Source organism: Meles meles, chromosome 16 (genome assembly GCF_922984935.1).
Source record: "Meles meles chromosome 16, mMelMel3.1 paternal haplotype, whole genome shotgun sequence".
In the NCBI taxonomy this organism is placed as follows: Eukaryota; Metazoa; Chordata; class Mammalia; order Carnivora; family Mustelidae; genus Meles; species Meles meles.
Window position 1 is genome coordinate 57,117,239 of NC_060081.1, and position 17,746 is coordinate 57,134,984.

General features: G+C 62.3%; 1 protein-coding gene across 5 annotated transcripts in view; it reads right to left on the bottom strand.

Moving 5' to 3' along the window:
* Positions 1-17,746, bottom strand: part of NOL4L (nucleolar protein 4 like) — a 130,691-nt gene that overhangs the window by 5,148 nt on the left and 107,797 nt on the right. For all 5 annotated transcript variants that reach the window (XM_045980606.1, XM_045980607.1, XM_045980609.1 and 2 more), the window contains 5 exons: positions 6,957-7,234; positions 4,816-5,001; positions 4,547-4,738; positions 4,187-4,309; positions 3,643-3,844 (listed from right to left, as the gene is read on the bottom strand). In XM_045980606.1, the coding sequence (XP_045836562.1) occupies positions 3,643-3,844; positions 4,187-4,309; positions 4,547-4,738; positions 4,816-5,001; positions 6,957-7,234 (981 nt within the window). The remainder of the gene's footprint in view (positions 1-3,642; positions 3,845-4,186; positions 4,310-4,546; positions 4,739-4,815; positions 5,002-6,956; positions 7,235-17,746) is intronic.

The window sequence follows — 17,746 nt, forward strand, 5'->3', positions numbered from 1 at the left end:
TCCCCGGATGGCGTGGCTCTCCAGGGAGAGGGTATTCAGGACACCTGCAGGTAAGCAGGCACTTCACACCCCAAGAGGCACGAGTGTGTGGAAAGCCCTAGAGGCCAGAGTGGAACCACAGAAGACTGAGAAAAGAAATAGCAGTGTGGGTGCTCAGAAAAGGGAGGGGAGAAGAAATGCCAGGTGCCCTGCTTGGCTGGGGAGATGCTGGGGCTAGGCCAGCCAGAGAGCGATGACCACATTCTGCAGGGGAGTGGCTGGGAGTGCCAAGTTGGAGGAAGGGGCCGTGGGTGCTAAGCCTGTTTCTGATGAACCATGGCACCCTGAAATCTCCCCCACCTTCCTCTGAGGGGATCTTCCGTGGCTGAGTGAGGGGAAGGCTGATGCGGTGGGGCAGGTGTGTGAGGGCAGCGGTGGTCAGGACAGGACCCAGGGGCGCTATCTGGAGAAGTCCCCTCTGGTCTCTGAACGATGGCAGCAGCAAAGGAGCCTGAAGTCTTCTGAAACATCCTAGGGGTGTGTGTGGCAGGGGACCACCAGGTTGTCTCCCCTTTGCCCCTCCCAGGCCGCTCCACAGGTGCATGGCAGTCTTTGGAATCGGGCGCCTGAACTCAAGGCCCGCTCTGGCACGCTGCAGCCACCTGTTCGACATCCCTGAGTCTCGGAACGCGAGGAGGCTGCTGGGGGCTGAGCCAGGCCTGTGAAACTCAGCACGGCTGGGAGCTGCCAGGCCCACAGGGAACGGACTTCCAGACAGGTTTTGGGGCTTTCTGAATGGGCGCCCAGGAGTCACGGAGGCTCCTGGAATTTGAAACACATTCTTTTGAGGTGTTGAGCCAGGACACAGACAAAGAAGAGCATGTCTGGGGGTGTGGGAGCTGGGGCATCCTCAGGGAGACCATCTGCCCACACCTGCCCGTGCTCCCTAGCCGTCTCCCCACGACCCCTTGGGTTCGGGCAGCCAGTGCTGCTCACTCTTGCATCTACAGGGGCACTACGGGGGCCCTCAGAGAGGGGGCCGCTACAGAGAGAGATGGACGAGCTCTGGTCACTGGACGCCGCTAGGTTGGAAGCCTCACGCTGGGAGAGACCGTGGAAAAAACTGTCGCTAAAAGAGCTGGTGCAGCCCCTCGTGGGGAAGGAGGCTGGAGTCTGCGGCGGGCCCATCCGTCACTGCGGCTGTTTCCTTTCTGGCCAGAGCACAGGGACATCAAGGAGGAAGCCTTGGAAACGGCTTGCTAAGTAAGGGATGTCCTTGGAATTCAGAGTCAAGGGAGCAGCTAAGTCTGTTAAAATGAAACGCAAGTGGAAGGAGCAGGGCTGTGACTTGGCTGGAAACAGCAGCCAAGCAGGCGGTAAATTCCTCTTTGGGTGGCCAAAGGGCCACAGGGACAGGCTGGGAGCAGGGGTGCCTCTGCCGACTCTTGGATGCTGCAGGGCTGGCCCCGGGGTGGCTCCTCCAGACAGTGGAGGAGGGCCAAAGCCACCTGCCACAGGTGTGACCACATGGTGTGACCCGATACTGGGGTTCCTCTCTCCCTGATCCCCAAGCCTTGTCCTCTTCTGCCCTGTGCTCAGAGCTGTCCTTCTGTCTCTCTTGGACGGTAGCTAGGGCCTGCAGCCCATCTGCTCTGGAGCCATCCTCCTGCAGGCTCGGGTGCTGACATTCAGGGGTGGTTGCTGGAGGAGCGGGAAGGGGCGCAAGTCGCCCAGCCTCCACGAAAGGCAGGCCAGACGGATTCTGTGGAAGCTCAGTTGCATCTCCCACTGACCCCCACCGATGAGCACAGTGAGGTGCTCTGGGCTACTAGCAGGGCAGCCCTGCCAAGGCGCCAGTGTGACTGAAGGATGGCTGATGGGACCGATGGCCTCTAGGGAGGGCAGCAGGACTGGGACAGCCACGGGCGGTCTTCCTCCAGCTGCTGGGCTCTGAGCCAATGCTCCCAGGACAGGGGCTGCCCCAGGTGAATGAGCAGATCCCTGCCTCAGTGACCTCCCCGCCCACCTCTAAGGAAGCAGGGTGCTTACAGAAGGGAGCAGAGGCCCTGGGAAGCACAGGGCAGAGCCAGCTGCCTCCCTAAAAAGGGAGAGCTGGGCGCTGCTGGAGCCTCTCTGGCAGGTGTGAATAGGGCCCAGAGGGCAGCAGGCCCACTATCTTCCCTGGCAGCGGCAGCCCTGAGACAGACCACGCTGTGGGGCACCGGGCAGGGCAGGGGGCGGTGGTCCCCATTGCTTGTGGCCTGGGAAGTGTGGAGCCTCAGGCTCACCATGTCTGTCTAGGGGTCCTATCCTCCCTGCTCTGGGACCTGTCTTCGGATACTCGTAACGGGGTCCCCTTTCGGCAGGGCTGTCAGATGGCTCTTCTTCCTGGAAGAAAAGCAGCCCTTCTGGACAGCCGTTCCCCCTCTTGCCGCGGCTGGCTGCTCTGGCTTCAGCTTCGGGGATTAAGGCCAGGCAGCCTCTTATTTTAGGTTAAGAGGTATTAGGAAGGGATGAGAAGTTAAGCCCAGGCAGGAGTCTTCCAGGGACCTGCACACACTTCCTGGTGGTAGGGGGCAAGGTGAGCAGAGGGGGGCTTTGGGCTTTCTGCGGTGGGTAGGGGGCCAGCCCCTCCCTTGATGCCCAGGAATAGTGAGGGGTCTCCTGCAGCCAGCGACAAGGGCTTAAGAGGAACTCTCAGGCACGTTCACTAAGACATCAAACCAATCTTTCCTGGCCTGTGGGCGGCACCTTCTTCCAACCTACTCGGACAACTTGGGGTCACCCTCAGCTCTCCTCCTCATCCCCCTTCATCTTTGAATGACTCTCTGTGCACATAACTTCTGCCTCCCGTCCTTCCAATTCCAATCTCATCATGGGGGCAGGCAGAGTGCAGTTCACAGCCCTCGTTTGCTTAAAACCTATCAGTGGCTCCCACCACACACACAGCAGAATCCAAGTGCTCAGCCCAAGAGGCCCCAAGTTCATCCCCACCCCCCCCAAACTCCAGAGGGGCCCACTCTAGTTCCCACTCAGGGCAGCACCTGACACCACAGGGAGGTCTGCGTCCCGTCCGCATCAGTGGCACCTGGGAAGTGGTATCACCAGCTTCAGGGGGTGGAGAAAGGAGAACGGATGGTTCACTGAGGCCCCAGGGGACCTAGAGGGGGCTCCATAGTGCAGGGGCATGAGCTAAGGCCTGGAGAAGGCAGTGACCTGCCCAGAGCCACTCGGTGCGCCCTCCCCACCCTGCCAGGCCACAGCAGACGTGGGCTGCACCGGGGCTAGATGCTGGCTCTGCCACCAACTCCCAGTGACCACCTCACTAAGCCTTGGTCATCGTGGGCAGAGCAGCGGTGTGGAGAGGATGCAGCTCAGGTAGAGCAGGGCTTTGGCTGCAACTTGGGGCTCATGGGGGCCCTCGAGGAGCTGAGGCAGGGAGAGGCCCGGCAGGGAGAGGCCTGGCAGGGCAAGGCCCGGCAGGGCGTCCACTCCAGCACTGGAGCGAGCCGCCTCGGAGACGAGAAAGGACAGGCAGGCTTCGTGTTTCAACCGCTTCAAGTTTTCCTCACCTTCCCATCTGGCCTCTGCTTCCCTGCCTGCCCGGCCCCCTTCCCTGAGGCTGCGCTGCGTACCCAGACAGCCTGGGTCCCCAGCACTCACCGTTACTGTGATTTCCTGTTTGGAGGGAGGCAGGGGGCTGCAGGTTGCTGCCCAAGGCCCCGTACCCGCGGTAACTGTAGTTGAGGCCGCCGTTGACGTACACGGGGTCCTGGGAGTAGGAGGAGGCTGGCAGTGAGTAGGTGGAGTGGGTGACGGCTGCGGAGTCCCGGGAGTGCTGCTTGTCCAGGGCGATGGGCTCATCCTGCGGGGGCGTAGTGGGGGCAGAAAGTGCGAATGAATCAGAGGGGTGGCAGGTCCCGACCCTTGTCGCTGGGACCCTGTGCCATGCCCTGCGGAACTCTGCTCCTGTGTCTGGAGGCCAGAGTTGATCTGTTCCCGCCCAGCTAAAAAACACCCGGAGGCCACACTTCCAAGGAGTGCAGGGCCTGTGTGCCGGGCACATTCATCCCACCACAGTTCTGTCTGTCCGTCTGGCTCTGAGGATCGCCCGCCGTCCCCCCCACTCCCCTGCACCCGGCTGGCCTGGCTGGGGGTCTGCGGCATGACTGCCGGCCGCGCTCTCACCCTGCTGGAGAGCAGATACCTGGGAGGACTGGTAGATCTCCAGGCGCATCCTTTTGGCTGCTTTCCTCGTCTCGCTCTCACAGGCAGCTGCCAGGATGTTTTCTGCCATGGCTGAGGTCAGGTGGGGAGGCGTGGGTCTAGTCTGCAGGCAGAACAGGGACAGAGCCTGCGTCAGGGCTGACCCCCAGACCCCTACCCTAACGGGTGCTGACACAGGGCTGGGCTGTGGGCCCGTCATCTCTGCAGTGGAGTAGCCGTCCGGCCTCAGCTCCCTCTGTATGTCCGGGATCGCTGGATGGAGGGCAGGTGTCTGGCCCAGGGGCCGCCCAGGGGCCCTGGGGCTTGGCTGGAGGCCTGCAGGAAGGGAGGAGGGGCTCACCATCTCCATGCCGTTCTTCTTCATGCGCCGGCAGGACTTGAGGTACGTGCGGATGCGCTTGCGGGCCCGCTCCTGGAACTCGGGAAACTGCCGGCTACAGGACTCGATGATGGCCTGGATCTTCTCCTTGGGCTGCTTGGAGATGGGCACCATGCGGTCCAAGTTCTCGTCCACAAAGAGCCGCACGAACATCTGTGGGAGACAGGGGCTGTGGGAAGGGCTGGCCGTGGCTGTGGCCCCTACCCTGCCCATCCCTCGCCGGTGCTCACATTGAAGGCCTTGAGGCGCTCGGGGTCCATGCCCTCGGAGTCGTTCATCTTGTCATTGTCCTCGTGGTCATCGTGGTCATCATCGTCGTCATCTGCTGTGGGGGCCCGGCCCACCGTCAGGTCCTCAGGGCAGCCACTGACCTCAGTCTTGATGGAATCATAGCTCCCGGAGCTGTAAGGGGGCGACTGAGAGAGGCAAGGGCCAGAGCGTCAGACTGGGCCCGCTTTCAGTCTGACAGCCATGGTGAGCTAAGGGACTGGGATGGTGAGCACACCTGGCTGCCGCACAAGCCACAGTTTCAAGAGCCTGTGTCGCCTTCCCTCCCTGGGTGGCCAGAGGCAGGACTGCCTGCCTGCCCACAGCAGCGCCAGCAGAGGCCCGGGGCCCTGGAGGCGCCGAGCAGGGGTGTCAGTGCCGTACTGGGCAGCCATGCCCACACCAGGACCCGCCACATCGTGCAGGGAACAGGCAGACGCTGAAAGGGGTCCCACCACCAGACAGCCTCTTCTGGTTCTGCCAAGACTGGTTCTGGCTTTAGGGTTTTCCTCCCTGATCCCAAGAGGCGGCCACCCTGAGCTGGCAACCGAGCTGTCACGCAGGCGGCAAGCATGCTGTCGGGGAGGAGGAGGAGCAGATGGGCTGGGAGAAGGAACCAGCCAAGGCGACAGGTCCATTAGGCAGAGTACATTCCCGAAGCTCCAGGGCTGGGGTTCTCCTGTCTGTTGCCGCCCCCCAGGGAGCCCTATGAGCCCCCCCCACAGAGTGTGTGTGTAGGAAGGAGGAGCGGGAACCAGGCCCGGCCCACCAGCAAAGGAACCCTGCTGTCTTTTCCCACCGCGGGCACTCCTCCCAGAATAAGCCTCTTCTGGGGAACACCGCTCTTGCTGTAGAGCAAACAGATGAAGAGGGACATGGACAGGCGCCCAGTCCCACAGTAGCTGCCACCATCAGGCTTCCTGTGACCGTCCACAAGGGGTCAGCCCTCCCAGGGCCCCGGGCCTGGTGCTCGCTCTTGACCCATACACAGAACTTTACAAAGGGCGGAGACACCCAGGTGCTCCAGCCTCCTGCTGGGTCATGCCAGACTTGCTGTGGAGAGTCAGAAGACCTCCCGGGCCTTGGGCAAGGCACATTTCCAAGCCATTCCCTAGCCAAGGCCTCTGCTGGGGCCAGAGGAGACAGAACCACAAGACACAAGCTGCGGGTGGCACCGATGCCCCATCTCACTTCCGTGGCCCACACGTGGCCTGAGGTCATGGCAGCAGACTCCCGCTCTGCGGCCCTCTGCTCCGTGCAGGGAGCGGCTAGGCCTGCCCCTGCTCCGCGGCCTGAGCTCGGACACACAGTGGCAACTGAACACGCACTCATCTGTAAAGAATTCTCCCATGAGACAGGCCATCAGAGGCAAGGCCTGGCCCCCACCTCATGCTCTTTGCAGCAACAGGTGGCCCAGGGAAGGGGAGGAACCTGTGTAGGGGTACATGGCTGGCGCCCAGGGGTGCAGAGCTCCCGAAGTCACCTCTGGCCCTGCAGTCCTGGCAGGAGAAAACTCTGCTGAGAGAGTTCCCGTGCCCAGCGCTTCAGCGCACCACTGCAGGAAACCTTAGTGGCCCAGAGGCAGCTTGCAGAAGTGGCGGGGTTGGGGGGGGTCCCGAAGGCAGCGGGGATGCTTGGTGGTGGGAGCACTGGCATTGGCCACCCTTCCCCCATGTGCACCCATCAGCCTGATCTACCTAATTTCAAACAGCCACATCCCTGGGGCTTCCGAGGCCTTGTTCTTTCTCTGCACCATCTGCAAAATGGGGACAAACATGCAAAGTAGCCACGAAAGGCAGGGCCTCCGTGTTCAGTGTGGCCCCATGCTGCTGGAATTTGCAGCCGACTCTGTTCTGGGGTAGAGGGGACAGGCCACACATCACCCACCACCTCCACTGAGGCTTCTTCATAGCTGGTGACACAGGCTCAAAGAAGGTCACACCCTGTGTGATCTCATTCCAGAGCCTCCACAGAACGCAGGGCATAGCAGCCTCGGCATCGCAGCTCTGGACACAGATGATTTCATGTCAGCCTCCACCATTCTGCCCTGCACAGGAAGGAGGAGGCTCACGGTTCCGGGGGGGGGGCCCACAGCCCCACACACCTCAGGGGTGGTCTTCACCCCATACTTGACACGGCTCCGCAGTCCATCGGTGCCGCAGCCGTCGGAGGGGTAGGAGGGCGTGCCGAGCGCCGTGCCCGGCGGGAGCTTGTCGCACAGGTTGATGGGCTGATCTTCGGAGGTGGCGGTGAAGTCCATGGGGGCCACAGCGCCGGTGCCATTCATCTCTGGGAAGGCGGGGTCGCCCTGCGTGCTGCTCGAGGTGGATGGGTTCAGGGTGGAGGAGCCATTGCCACTGCCACTCTCAGAGGAGGAGTCATCTGGAACGGGAGGCCTGGGTGTAAGGCTTTAGCGCAGCACCTACTGTCCCCTAAAGCCCCCGGGGGCGTCATGGCCACGGCAGCCACAGGGAATATACTGGGCCCATCTTGTCCTCACCAGCATCTCTGGGTAGGAGGTGCGCACAGCGGTCTCCTTTAGGGGGTCCGAGAAGCTAGCGCTGCCCCCGCCTGATGCAGGGTCCCCCTGCCCAGGCCGTCAGGGCAGGAGCAGCCGTGGGGGGTGCAGGCCATGCTGGTCTCCCACACTCCACCCCCACGCCACTACACCCAGGCTCCAGGGAGGCCCGGCTTCCAAGGCCTGGCCATGAGTGGCTACAGCCTCAAGTCCAACAAGACTGCTGCTTGCCAGACATCCTTGGACACCCCAGAGGTCGCTTGGGGCCGGACCAGCACCACGGCTTCCTTTAACTCACCACTGCCTTGCCCCTTCACACGCTCTCCCCCAAGCAGGCTTGCTAAGGAGAAAGGGTTAATGCCCCACTGTGCCCCCCACCCCTCAGTTACCCACTCCATGCTGCAGGCAGGCCCAGTAGTCCTGCCAGCCTACCCACACACAGCGTGTCCCCCACAGCCGCCTCTGGTGCCAGGCCATGTGGCCTTGGACAGCCCTAGCCAGGGCTTCAGTGTCTGGGGTCTGCATTCCCTGCATCTCAATGGGCCACCACTGCCTTCCAGAGGTGACAGCCCAACAAAGCTCTGCTGCGGGCGCCCCCTGCTGCGGAGAGCGCAGCACTGCCTGGGGAATCCGGGGAGACAAACTTGAACGAAGGGGCTAGACATTTTCCAATAAAATTTCAGGCCCCTCTCCCGAGTCCAGGCCCAGACTCCTGCTTGATCAGCTGAGATGGCAGAGGCAGAGGCCAAAGCTCCTCGAGCTCTCGGGGTCACTGTCAGGTGAGTACCGCGTGGTTCCGGGTGGCGCCCAGGTGCCCGGTGACTGGGCACCAGCACCCAGAGCGGCTGGGGGAGGGGCTGCCACGGGGAGACCTGACCACCTCCCAGGCCGCCCCTTCCCCCAGGCCAGGGTCGCTCAAGACCCCACCCCCACTCTCCCAGGCAGCAGATTATGAAGATTTAGTCCCGGGGTTGGGCATTGGGCACGCGCACCGCCAGAGTGTCCCCATGGCGACCGAGCGGCTCTAGCGCCCCAACCAATCGCAGGGCTCCCGGCGGCCCAGGGGCGGGGCCGAGCTGCCCATCAAGCCGCCGAGCCCCGGGCAGAGGGGGATGGGAAAGGCCGCGGTGAAGTGGCACCCCTCCCCCTCAGCTGCCGCAGGTCCCCTGGGCCAGGCTGCCCCTCCTCCTCCTCTTCCTCTTCCTCTGGGCAGCCACTGCTCCCCGCATCCTCCTGCAGGTCAGCTCCAGGCTCACCGCTCCACAGCTTCCCTGCTCAGCCCGCTTCACCCCAGAGTCGGTCCCCACCCTACCCCTGCCCTGCAACCTCTGGGCCCTCACCACCCATCCGCCTCCCCCTTCTCCTCCATCACAGACGTGCCAGGTTCTCCTCCCGCAGTACCTCTGGCGACCGAGCTGGATGGCTGTGGAATGAACAGATTACCCAGTAGCATTTACTGAGCACCTACTGCAGGCTGGCCCAGTCCCAGTCCCAGGCCGGGAAACAGAGTCACGATGACAACCCAGGTGCCAGCCCTCCTGGAGGGACCAACGCACCTTACTGAACCCCAGGGGAGTCAGCGGCTGCCCTCCCTCCCCTCAGCCCTACCCGGGTCTCCACCCCACCTTTTTCATCACTCCATAACCTTCCTGTTCTCCACAGCCCACTGAGTAATACACAACATAGGCCAGACTCCCGGCCTGCGTTCTTAGTCCCAGGACTTCTGTAGCCCTGTCCCCGCTGCTGGTCACCACAAGGCCTCACTGTCTGCCTGCCATGTTGCTTCCAGCTCATAACATTCGAGTCTGCCTTCAAGGCCTGGCTCAATGCTGCCTCCTCAGGGCAGGCTTCCTCCACTGTCCCTAGGAAGGAAGCAGTCACAGCCCTGAGGAAGCTGGTGTCCCTCCCTCCTGGGGACACTTTAGGCCTCCTTAGCCTGGCCTGGGCTGAGTCCTGACAGCTGCCCACCTCCCACCAGGGCAGGACCTGGTGCTGGAGCAGCCTTCTGGAGCTGAGGAGCTGGAAGGCCAGGACGGACACCCAGACTGGCTGATCACATGAGCTCCTGTTGGCTCTAGCAGGAGCCCATTCTTAGCCCACCTTGGAGCTGAGACTTCACGCCCGGCACCATCTCCAATAGGCCGGCTGTTTGACCTTGGAGGGCTTTGTCCTCCTCCAAGAGGAGGGGTTACTAGGAGGGCACCAGGCCTGGCACACAGTGAGCCAGCATGGGCATGGGGCCCACAGCCTCCCATAGTGCCCCACCCCTGTCCAGGCTCAGACGTGGCCTCCCAAACTCCTGCCTCCCTGACCAGCTTACCTCCTGGGAGGAGGGAACTCCCTTGCCCTAAACCTCTCGGGGTGGGGGAGTAAGGGGGGACAGCGGAGGGAGGCCCACTCCCCGGCCCCTGCGGCTCAGGAGCCCAGGGTGGTCGGCAATCTTGGAGCTGCCGACCCCCTTGCCCCGGGACTGTGCACCTGTGCTGCTCAGCCGGCCAGCCCCAGACATGAGCTCTGCTCGGAGCACCTGCTTCCCTCTGCTCAGCTGCTGCCCTCGGCTAGCCAGGGAAGCGGCCGGGCAGGTGGGACCGTGAGCTACCAGGAATCCAGATCACGCATTTCCAGTGTTCAGAAGGAACCGGAAATCTGCACCATGCTGTAAATATCCAGATTGTAAACGATTAATGACTGACTTACATTGTTTACATTTTGAAAAACCTCACCAAATAAATGGATAAAACAAAACGGGGTCTTATCCGTGCACTGGAATGTCACTCAGCCATAAAAAGGAATGAAGTGTTCACACCTGCTACACTGTGGAGAGACTTGGAAATCACGCCGAGTGAGAGGCACAACAGGACGGACAGACGGTCTGCTTCCATGCAGTGTCTAGAACAGGCACCTTCCCAGAGACAGGAAACAACTGAGGGCTCCCCGGGACAGGGAGGAGCGGGGATGGGGAGCTGCTGCCTCGTGGATGTCGAGTTTGGGGTGATGAAAACCACATTTTAGAAATAATGGGGCTGCTCACACAACGTCAAGGTACTTATGCTGCTGAATTGTACATGGGGGAAAAAATGGCAATTTTAACATTATACTTATTTACCACAAAAATCCCCCCAAACAAAAAAACCACCCAAGACGTCAAGAAGGCCACTGCTCTCCTGCCTCCACACCACGGCCGGGCCGGGGAAAGTCAGCCACACGCCGCGCTCACCAGAGGGACAGAAGAGTCACAGCGCATGTGCCCCCTGTCACTCTGCTCAGGCCACCTCAGCCCAGCACGCCCACCGCATGTCTACACCGCCTGCCCGGGCACCGGCTGCTCACGGCGCTGCCAACAACTTGGGTCCACTTTCTGCCACCAGAGAGGCCACGGGTTTTAGGCAGAATGCAGAGGGGATGGGGAGTGGGACGGACAGGGGCCGTGTGAACTTGCAGATGCCACTGTACATCCCTGAGCCTCAGTTTCCTTTCCAAAAGGGTGTCATGTCAATAAAATAGGATTTATAAGGTATAAATACCTCGTATAGAGAGCAGGTGCTAGGAAAAAAAGTAAAAGCTAGTCCTCTACACCTCACACTCTCTCACTTCATCACGCATCTACACACACACACACACACACACACACACACACACGCCTCCCTGGGCCCCCCAGAGCCCCTCAGAGCCCAGCCCCGCGGGAAGGCGTGAGGTCTGAGGTGGGCCCAGTGAGGGGGAGGAGGGAGCGGGCAGCGCCTGGAAGAGGCCCGGCCTCTCCGCCCCTGCAGGACACGGGGACACAACAGTGAAGAGAAGGGTGGTCACTGTCCTGGGGGCTCATACTCCAGCAAGTAAGAAACCAAACATAAGGGGGCACCTGGGTGGCTCGGTGGGTTAAAGCCTCTGCCTTTCACTCAGGTCATGATCCCAGGGTCCTGGGATCGAGCCCCGCATCGGGCTCTCTGCTCGGCGGGGAGCCTGCTTCCTCCTCTCTCTCTGCCTGCCTCTCTCGCTACTTGTGATCTCTATCTGTCAAATAAATAAAATCTTTGAAAAAAAAAAAAAAAAAAAAGAAACCAAACATAAGGGTTCTGGAAGAGATGGCTCCAAAAGGAGAGTTGCGAGCTTTCTGGCCTTTGATCCCTGCTCCTTAGCCCCCAGCCCCACAGGCAGGGCCCCATCTCCAGAACTCACCCTGAGGAGGGCGGGACACCGTGAGGGAAGAAGGGAGGACAGGAGGGAAGGCTTTTTGGCAACAGCCCATGGAGGAAGCCTCACAGGAGGAAGCTGAGAAGACCCCGTGGGGGCAAAGGTGGTGCGGGGGGGTGGGGTGGGGAGTGGATCTGTCCTTCAGCCCCCAAGGCAGTGGCAGCCGCAGGGACTGAGTTCAAACCCTAAGAGGGCACCACACTCCCTCCAGAGGCAGCCCCCTTGCTGTCACCCCACTCCAGCCCTACATCTTTCCACCTGCTCTTCCCTCTCCCCCGCACTCTTTCTGGTGCATCCCCTGCCCTCCCGGGATTTGCTTCAAGGTCACCTTCTCAGTTAGACCTCCCCACCCCCACTCCGACATGCTGACCCCTTTACCTACTTTTTTCCAGAGCCGTTTTAATCACCTTCTCTCATACTGTGTCTATGGCCTGGGCCCTGCCCCCGCCCCCATGCTGTAAGCGGCCCCCTGTCCCCCTGCAGATCCAGACTGAGCAGGGCTGTTTTGGGGGTGGGGGATACAGCAGGTCATTCCTGCCTCTCCAGAAACCATACCCCTCCCTCCGGTGAGGGCAGCCCACATCTTCCAGGGTGAGCACAGGCCACACACCTGGCCAGTCAGCCCAGCTCATCCCAGTGATGATCAGGCATTTGACCAAGTGGGACACACGGACGTCAGTCCTGGGCTCTGGCTGAAATGTCTGGAGAGAAGTGCTCCTCCGCACCCCCAGGGCCGCCCAGTCCGCAGGGCAGAGCTGATAGCTGGCTCGGACAAATCCCACCAGCCCCACCCCACGTCCATCTGTGCCCGAAGCCAAGGGAGACCTAGACCTTCTGGTTATGGGAGCCAACAGTTTCCTTAGTGGAAGCAGGTTTGCATCACTTGTGTCTGGTTTGGTCTCTGAGTAATCCACAACCTTCCCTCTGGGAGGAGTGGAGGCACGGGTGCCCGAGCCAGGCCCACCACAGGCCCCGGGTCTGCTCCCCTGGCTCTGTCCCGAGGTGACTGACACCCGCAGGAAGGGCTGGTGGCAGCGCGTGGCACCGTTCGGGGAAAGAAGGAACAGCGAGCAGGGTCAGCACCCCAGGCTGAGGCTCCGGTCCACTCTGAATCCTTCCCTCCTCCCCACTCCTTCCAAAAAAGTGTGACCTAAAGGAGCTATAGACCGTACTCAAACCCCAATGAGAGCAGCAGGGGGGGTGGGGGGAGCAGGTGCCGGGCCTCACTGTCTCCCGACCTTGGGCACAGCCCGTCTCCTTGGCTCCTCTTATCTGTAGTCCAGGGAGTTGCCGCTGACGCCCTCTTGGGCTCTGACACTTTATGACCCTGTGAAAGCATCCAGCTGGCCCCATGGGCAGCGGGGCCCGGGCCACAGAGTGCAGGAGTTGGGCCTTCCCGGGGCACAGGCCTCCGGCCAATGCAACTCTCTGGGCAGGGCCGTGTGCCAGTTGAACCCACCCCACACCCAGCTGGAAGGGACACTCTCATCTCTGCCCTGGCCTCATCGGGGCTGCCGTGCCAGGAGGCCCCTTGGGGATGGGCAACCTGCCCGAGGCCAGGCTGTTGGAGCCTAGAACAATGCCGGCGGGGGCAAGACTGTCCCCAACCTGGGACCGTATGAGCGACGGAGAAAAGGGTACGCTGGGCGGCCACGGGGAAGCAGCTGGGGAATGCACCCCTTCTGAACACTTCCCCCCAGCCAGGCCTCCCCAGCTCTGGTGGAGGGCAACGCCCCGATCTGGGCAGGACACAGAGCCCACCACCTGTGCCCAGAGTGCCCAGGGCAGGGAAGGACTGCGGTGCCCGTCTATTTACCGTGGGGCAATGTGCTGCTATTCAAATGGGGGAATTAGTGATGAATGGGGGAAATTGTTCCTCCCTCTGTCCCGTCTCCAGAAGGAGACAAAAACCCCTTTTACCTCGGCAAACAATGCCCTTATGTGGGCACCAGCGCCCCGCAGCCCGCACAAGCCCGGCTCTGTGCGAGCCGCCAATCGCCACACCGGGCTCTGGGGCCCCCCGGCCAGCGGCGCCCTCTCCCTGTGGGTGACCCACACCAGCTCCCACCGCGGCCTGGGCCAAGGTAGGAAGACGCGCCGTGCCGGGGGCCTGCAGGCTGGGCACACCGCCCAGGGCAGGCTGCCTCGTGGGGCCAGAGGTGCCGCACACCCTGCTCTGGGGGCTGCCCTCGGCGCGGTGGCCCTGTCTGGCCGGGGAGGGGGCATCAGTAATTCACACGAGAGCCTGACAGGCCGGACTTGGGGGCGGAGGAGGGAGGGCAGAGTGCTGGAGGCGGTGGCCCTAGGGCCCCTGCCGTGGGCCGGGAAGTGGAGACACCAGGCCCAGGAGACAAGCGTCTGAAGAGCAGCCCTTCCTGCTTCTGGGATGCGGGGGTCTCTGGGCTGCAGTCGGGGGTGCACCGCACCGTACTGCACCGGGGCCTGCTCTGACAAAGGCCAGCGGCTCAGGCCCTGTTTACATGATGCATAGTTCCCAGGAGCACCAGGCTCCTGGCAGGCTACCCTGCTCTTCCTCCCGGAAGGAAGGGGGAGGGCCTCGGGGTCAAACGGGGGACACGGAGGAGCTGGAGGCGGCAGTACCCCCGGGATCGCACCGTCCCCGCACGATGGGGCCACACTGGGTGCCGGGCCCACCATCTGGTGTTCAGGCCCCGGCTGCCCAGCCTGTGCGCCCTCCTAGGCGTTGCCCTCAGCCCTCGTGCTCCCCGTGGCGGGCTGGCCCCTGCTCCCTACCAGGCTCCTGGGGCCACCAGCCCAGGGACGCCAGCACCTCTGTGCCACAGCCCCCACCTTCCTGCCCTGCCAAAGGCTGGTGGCCCCCTGAGCAGCACGGACACCCAGACCCCCGGGCGCTCAGAGCCGCGAGCAGACCGCGAGTCACGCATGGATCTCCTACTTCCTAGTGGCCACAGTTAAAAAGTGAAAAGAAACAGGAAGAATTTTAATAATCTATTTTATTTAACCCAATATATTCAAAATCTTATTTCAACAAGTGATCGATACTATGCTCAAAATGAGCTATTTGACCTTCTTCCTAGGAAGTCTCTGACACCAGCGCGTACCCGACACGCAGCACACCCCCATCCCGGAGCCTCCGCACCGGCTGTCCGCGGCCACAGCACCACAGTGCAGACCTATGCTTTCCGGATTCTCCCCTAAAACTGAAACCATTTCTCTCAGAGCAGGAACCCTGGGGTCCAACCCAAAGATGAGTCTGGGTGTCGGGAGCTGGTGGCCAGCACCCCCGGCAGCAGGATGGATACCGAGTGTCAGAGGCTGGGCACACTCATTGTCCCTGACTCTGGGGGAACCAGAGGTTCCCTGAGGGCAGTCACTGCTGTCACACAGAGTGAGTGGCGGAGCCTGGATGGGCCCCTCACTCCCCAAAGCACCCACCCTCTTTCTCCTCTTGGCCTCCATTTGCCCATCTATGCTATGGGCTGGCCCCACCTCTGCCACTGCCCCATTTCCGACTGCTTCTCTCCCCCAACACACACTGGTCCAACACCCCCCCACCGCGGGGAGAAACGCTCCCACTCTGGACAGGGTGGGTCTGTGTCTTCCCAGGCCCGACATCTCCCTGGCCCCACCCTCTAAGTCAAGCTCAGGCAGCGAGAAATCAATGTTAATTCAATGTACAAAGCTCTAGCCAAGATGCTCCCTGCACCCTCCCCTCCCCCCCAAAACAAATCATGTGTTCTGAGAGCAAACAGAGCCACTCCAGGCGACCGTGTGTGAATGATTCACGGGGCAGGGCCTGGGCCCTAGAGCCCATGTGTGCCTGTGTGCCGTCTGCGGGCCCCGGCAGGTCCTACTCCAGCCCTCCCGGAAGCTGGCCCCAGGGCCGGTGCATCCCAGTCCTTAGGTCAGAGTGATGACGCCAGCGTGGCTCCGGTCACTTCCTGGTTCCTGGGAAGGTTGTCCTCGGACAGGCCAGGGGTGGCAATGTCTCCCCTGCATGTCCCCCCTGCCAACCGCCCTGGGCCTTCTCTCCAGCACAGTGGGGGTTGTGCCCGCAGAGGGTCAACAGGAAGCTGGGGTCTAATGCGTCCTAGACCGAGGGGTGGGAGCAGCGGGAGGACCTCCACTTCCTCGCCCAGCAGACCCAGGCACATCTTCCAGGTGGATGTGTGTGGGGGGGGGGGTGGGGGGGAGTCTCACTCTTCCCTTCTTAGCAGGTGAGCCTCACCTCCGGCTCTGGAGCCTGTCTTACTCTAATGTCCTCCCCCGGCATCTGGGGGCCCAAGACCCTAGCAGCCTGCACAAGGCCCGGCCTGAGCCGGGGATAAAGGGATCTCTCGGTGCTGTCTCCCAGCCTCTCTTACCCCTCTGTGGCCAGAGGCCAGGACAGCCTAGCATTGTCCGTGCAGCCTGAAGCCCAGCTGATGATGGACACTTTCCTGTGACCCGGGACTGCCAGGGTGGCCCGTGGCCAATAACCGGAAGGACTTGGGGCCCAGTTCTGTGCCTTGGGGGAGGGCAGGGCACAGGGAGCATTCCATGAAGATGTCTGGAGCCTTGAATATGAACAAATAGCTCTTGCTCTGGAGGGAGGGGGTATGACGTGTAGCCAGAGACCGAGGCCCAGACCCACCTTCCAGCCTCACCTTAGACAGGTAGGGTTGGGGGCAGGGGGAGGGGCAGGGCCAAGGTCAACAGCGTGGAAGAGAAAAAGCTTCGTATCAAAGCTCACTGCTGGGAAGGTCCCTTAGAAGCCCTCCCTGGGAGGCCATGGTTAAGGGACCACAGTGCTCCCCCTGGACAGGACGGTGAGCAGGGTGGGTACCCGACCTTGAATGTGGGGTCCATGGGGAGTCAGCTGCTGGCCCTGGAGCTCTAACCCCAGCCATGGGCCTGTGGGAGGGCGGGTGCCATCTACAGAGAACACTAAGGATCCGGGGCTCAGGGGTAGTGCCGGTGGCGGAGCCCGCGTAGCCTGGTCCTGGCTCCTCCGCACCCCCAGCTCCCCTCACATGAGCAGCATCCCCCCACCCCCCTGCCACCCGCCAAGAACATGCCTGTGGCATCCTTGGAGGCCCGCACAGCAGCTGGGACACAGGCGGCAAGTGACTGCCCAGAAGCCTTTTCCCTGGACAGCAGAACGAACTCACAGTGGCCTGCTCAGCGGCCTGCTGGTGCGGAGGCCTGGGCCGCAAGCGGCCGGATCCAGAAGCGGGGTCCTGGCGCACGTGGGTGGGGTGTGGGACAGGAACTCACAAAAGGCCAGGACCCGTCGTGAGTACTGCCTTCCCGTTCCAGTCCTCACCCAAAAGCAAGACTCGGGCCGGGCCGGGGGCAGGGGGAGAACAGGAGCTGTTCTTCTGTTCTCTGGGGATACTGGTGTGACGTAAGGACCACCCAGGGGTCCTGGGGCAGAGGGGACCTAGAGAGACCTGAACAGAGAAAGACACAGGACTGGACTGAGTGGGGCTCAGGGAGGGTCGGGGAACGGGGAGCAGTGAGGAGGAGAGCCCCCCAGCCTGCGCACGCCAGCTGAGAGCAGGGAGCGGGCCCCGGTCGCCCGGCACCACTCCCGGACAAGGCCAGCCACGAGGAAACGGCCCCACGACCACTCATCGCGCCTCCTGGTCACAGGCGTGTGCTGAACTCTGTTACTGCCTCATCCCGCCGTGTGGCAGTGGGAGCGATCCGCCCTGGGCCCCATAGCAATGAGTAAGGAGCAAGCTGAGGTGGGACAGAGCCTGGGGCCAGGGCAGCGCGGCCATGTCAGCCCACTTCCCCAGCACACGGCCCTGCAGGGACAGGGGGAGGTGCCTGGGGAGAGGCCCTGGCCGGTGAAGAAAAGAGGGACGGCGCCTGCCGCCCAGGCTGCCTTTCTGGCCAGCGGAGGGCCCTACCCAAGGCCACAAGAGTCAGCCGTCAGGAAGCCTCAGGCTTCTCACAAAGAACGCCCAAGGACCCCAGGCTCGATGGTCACGGTCTCTGGGCTACAGTCAGCGGAGCGGGAACCGGAGCAAACAGCTCGCTGAAGACCACCTCGCAGGGCCCGGGCAGGGCAGGCCGGAACCAGCTTGCATGCCCCGAGCCTGCCTGCAGGGAGCCGTGTCCAGCTGAGACCCGGCCATGGAGGTGACCCCACCTCGCTCCATCCTCCTGGCTGCGGCCCTCTCTGCCCCAGCTCTCCTGTTTGGAGCTGGGAGCCA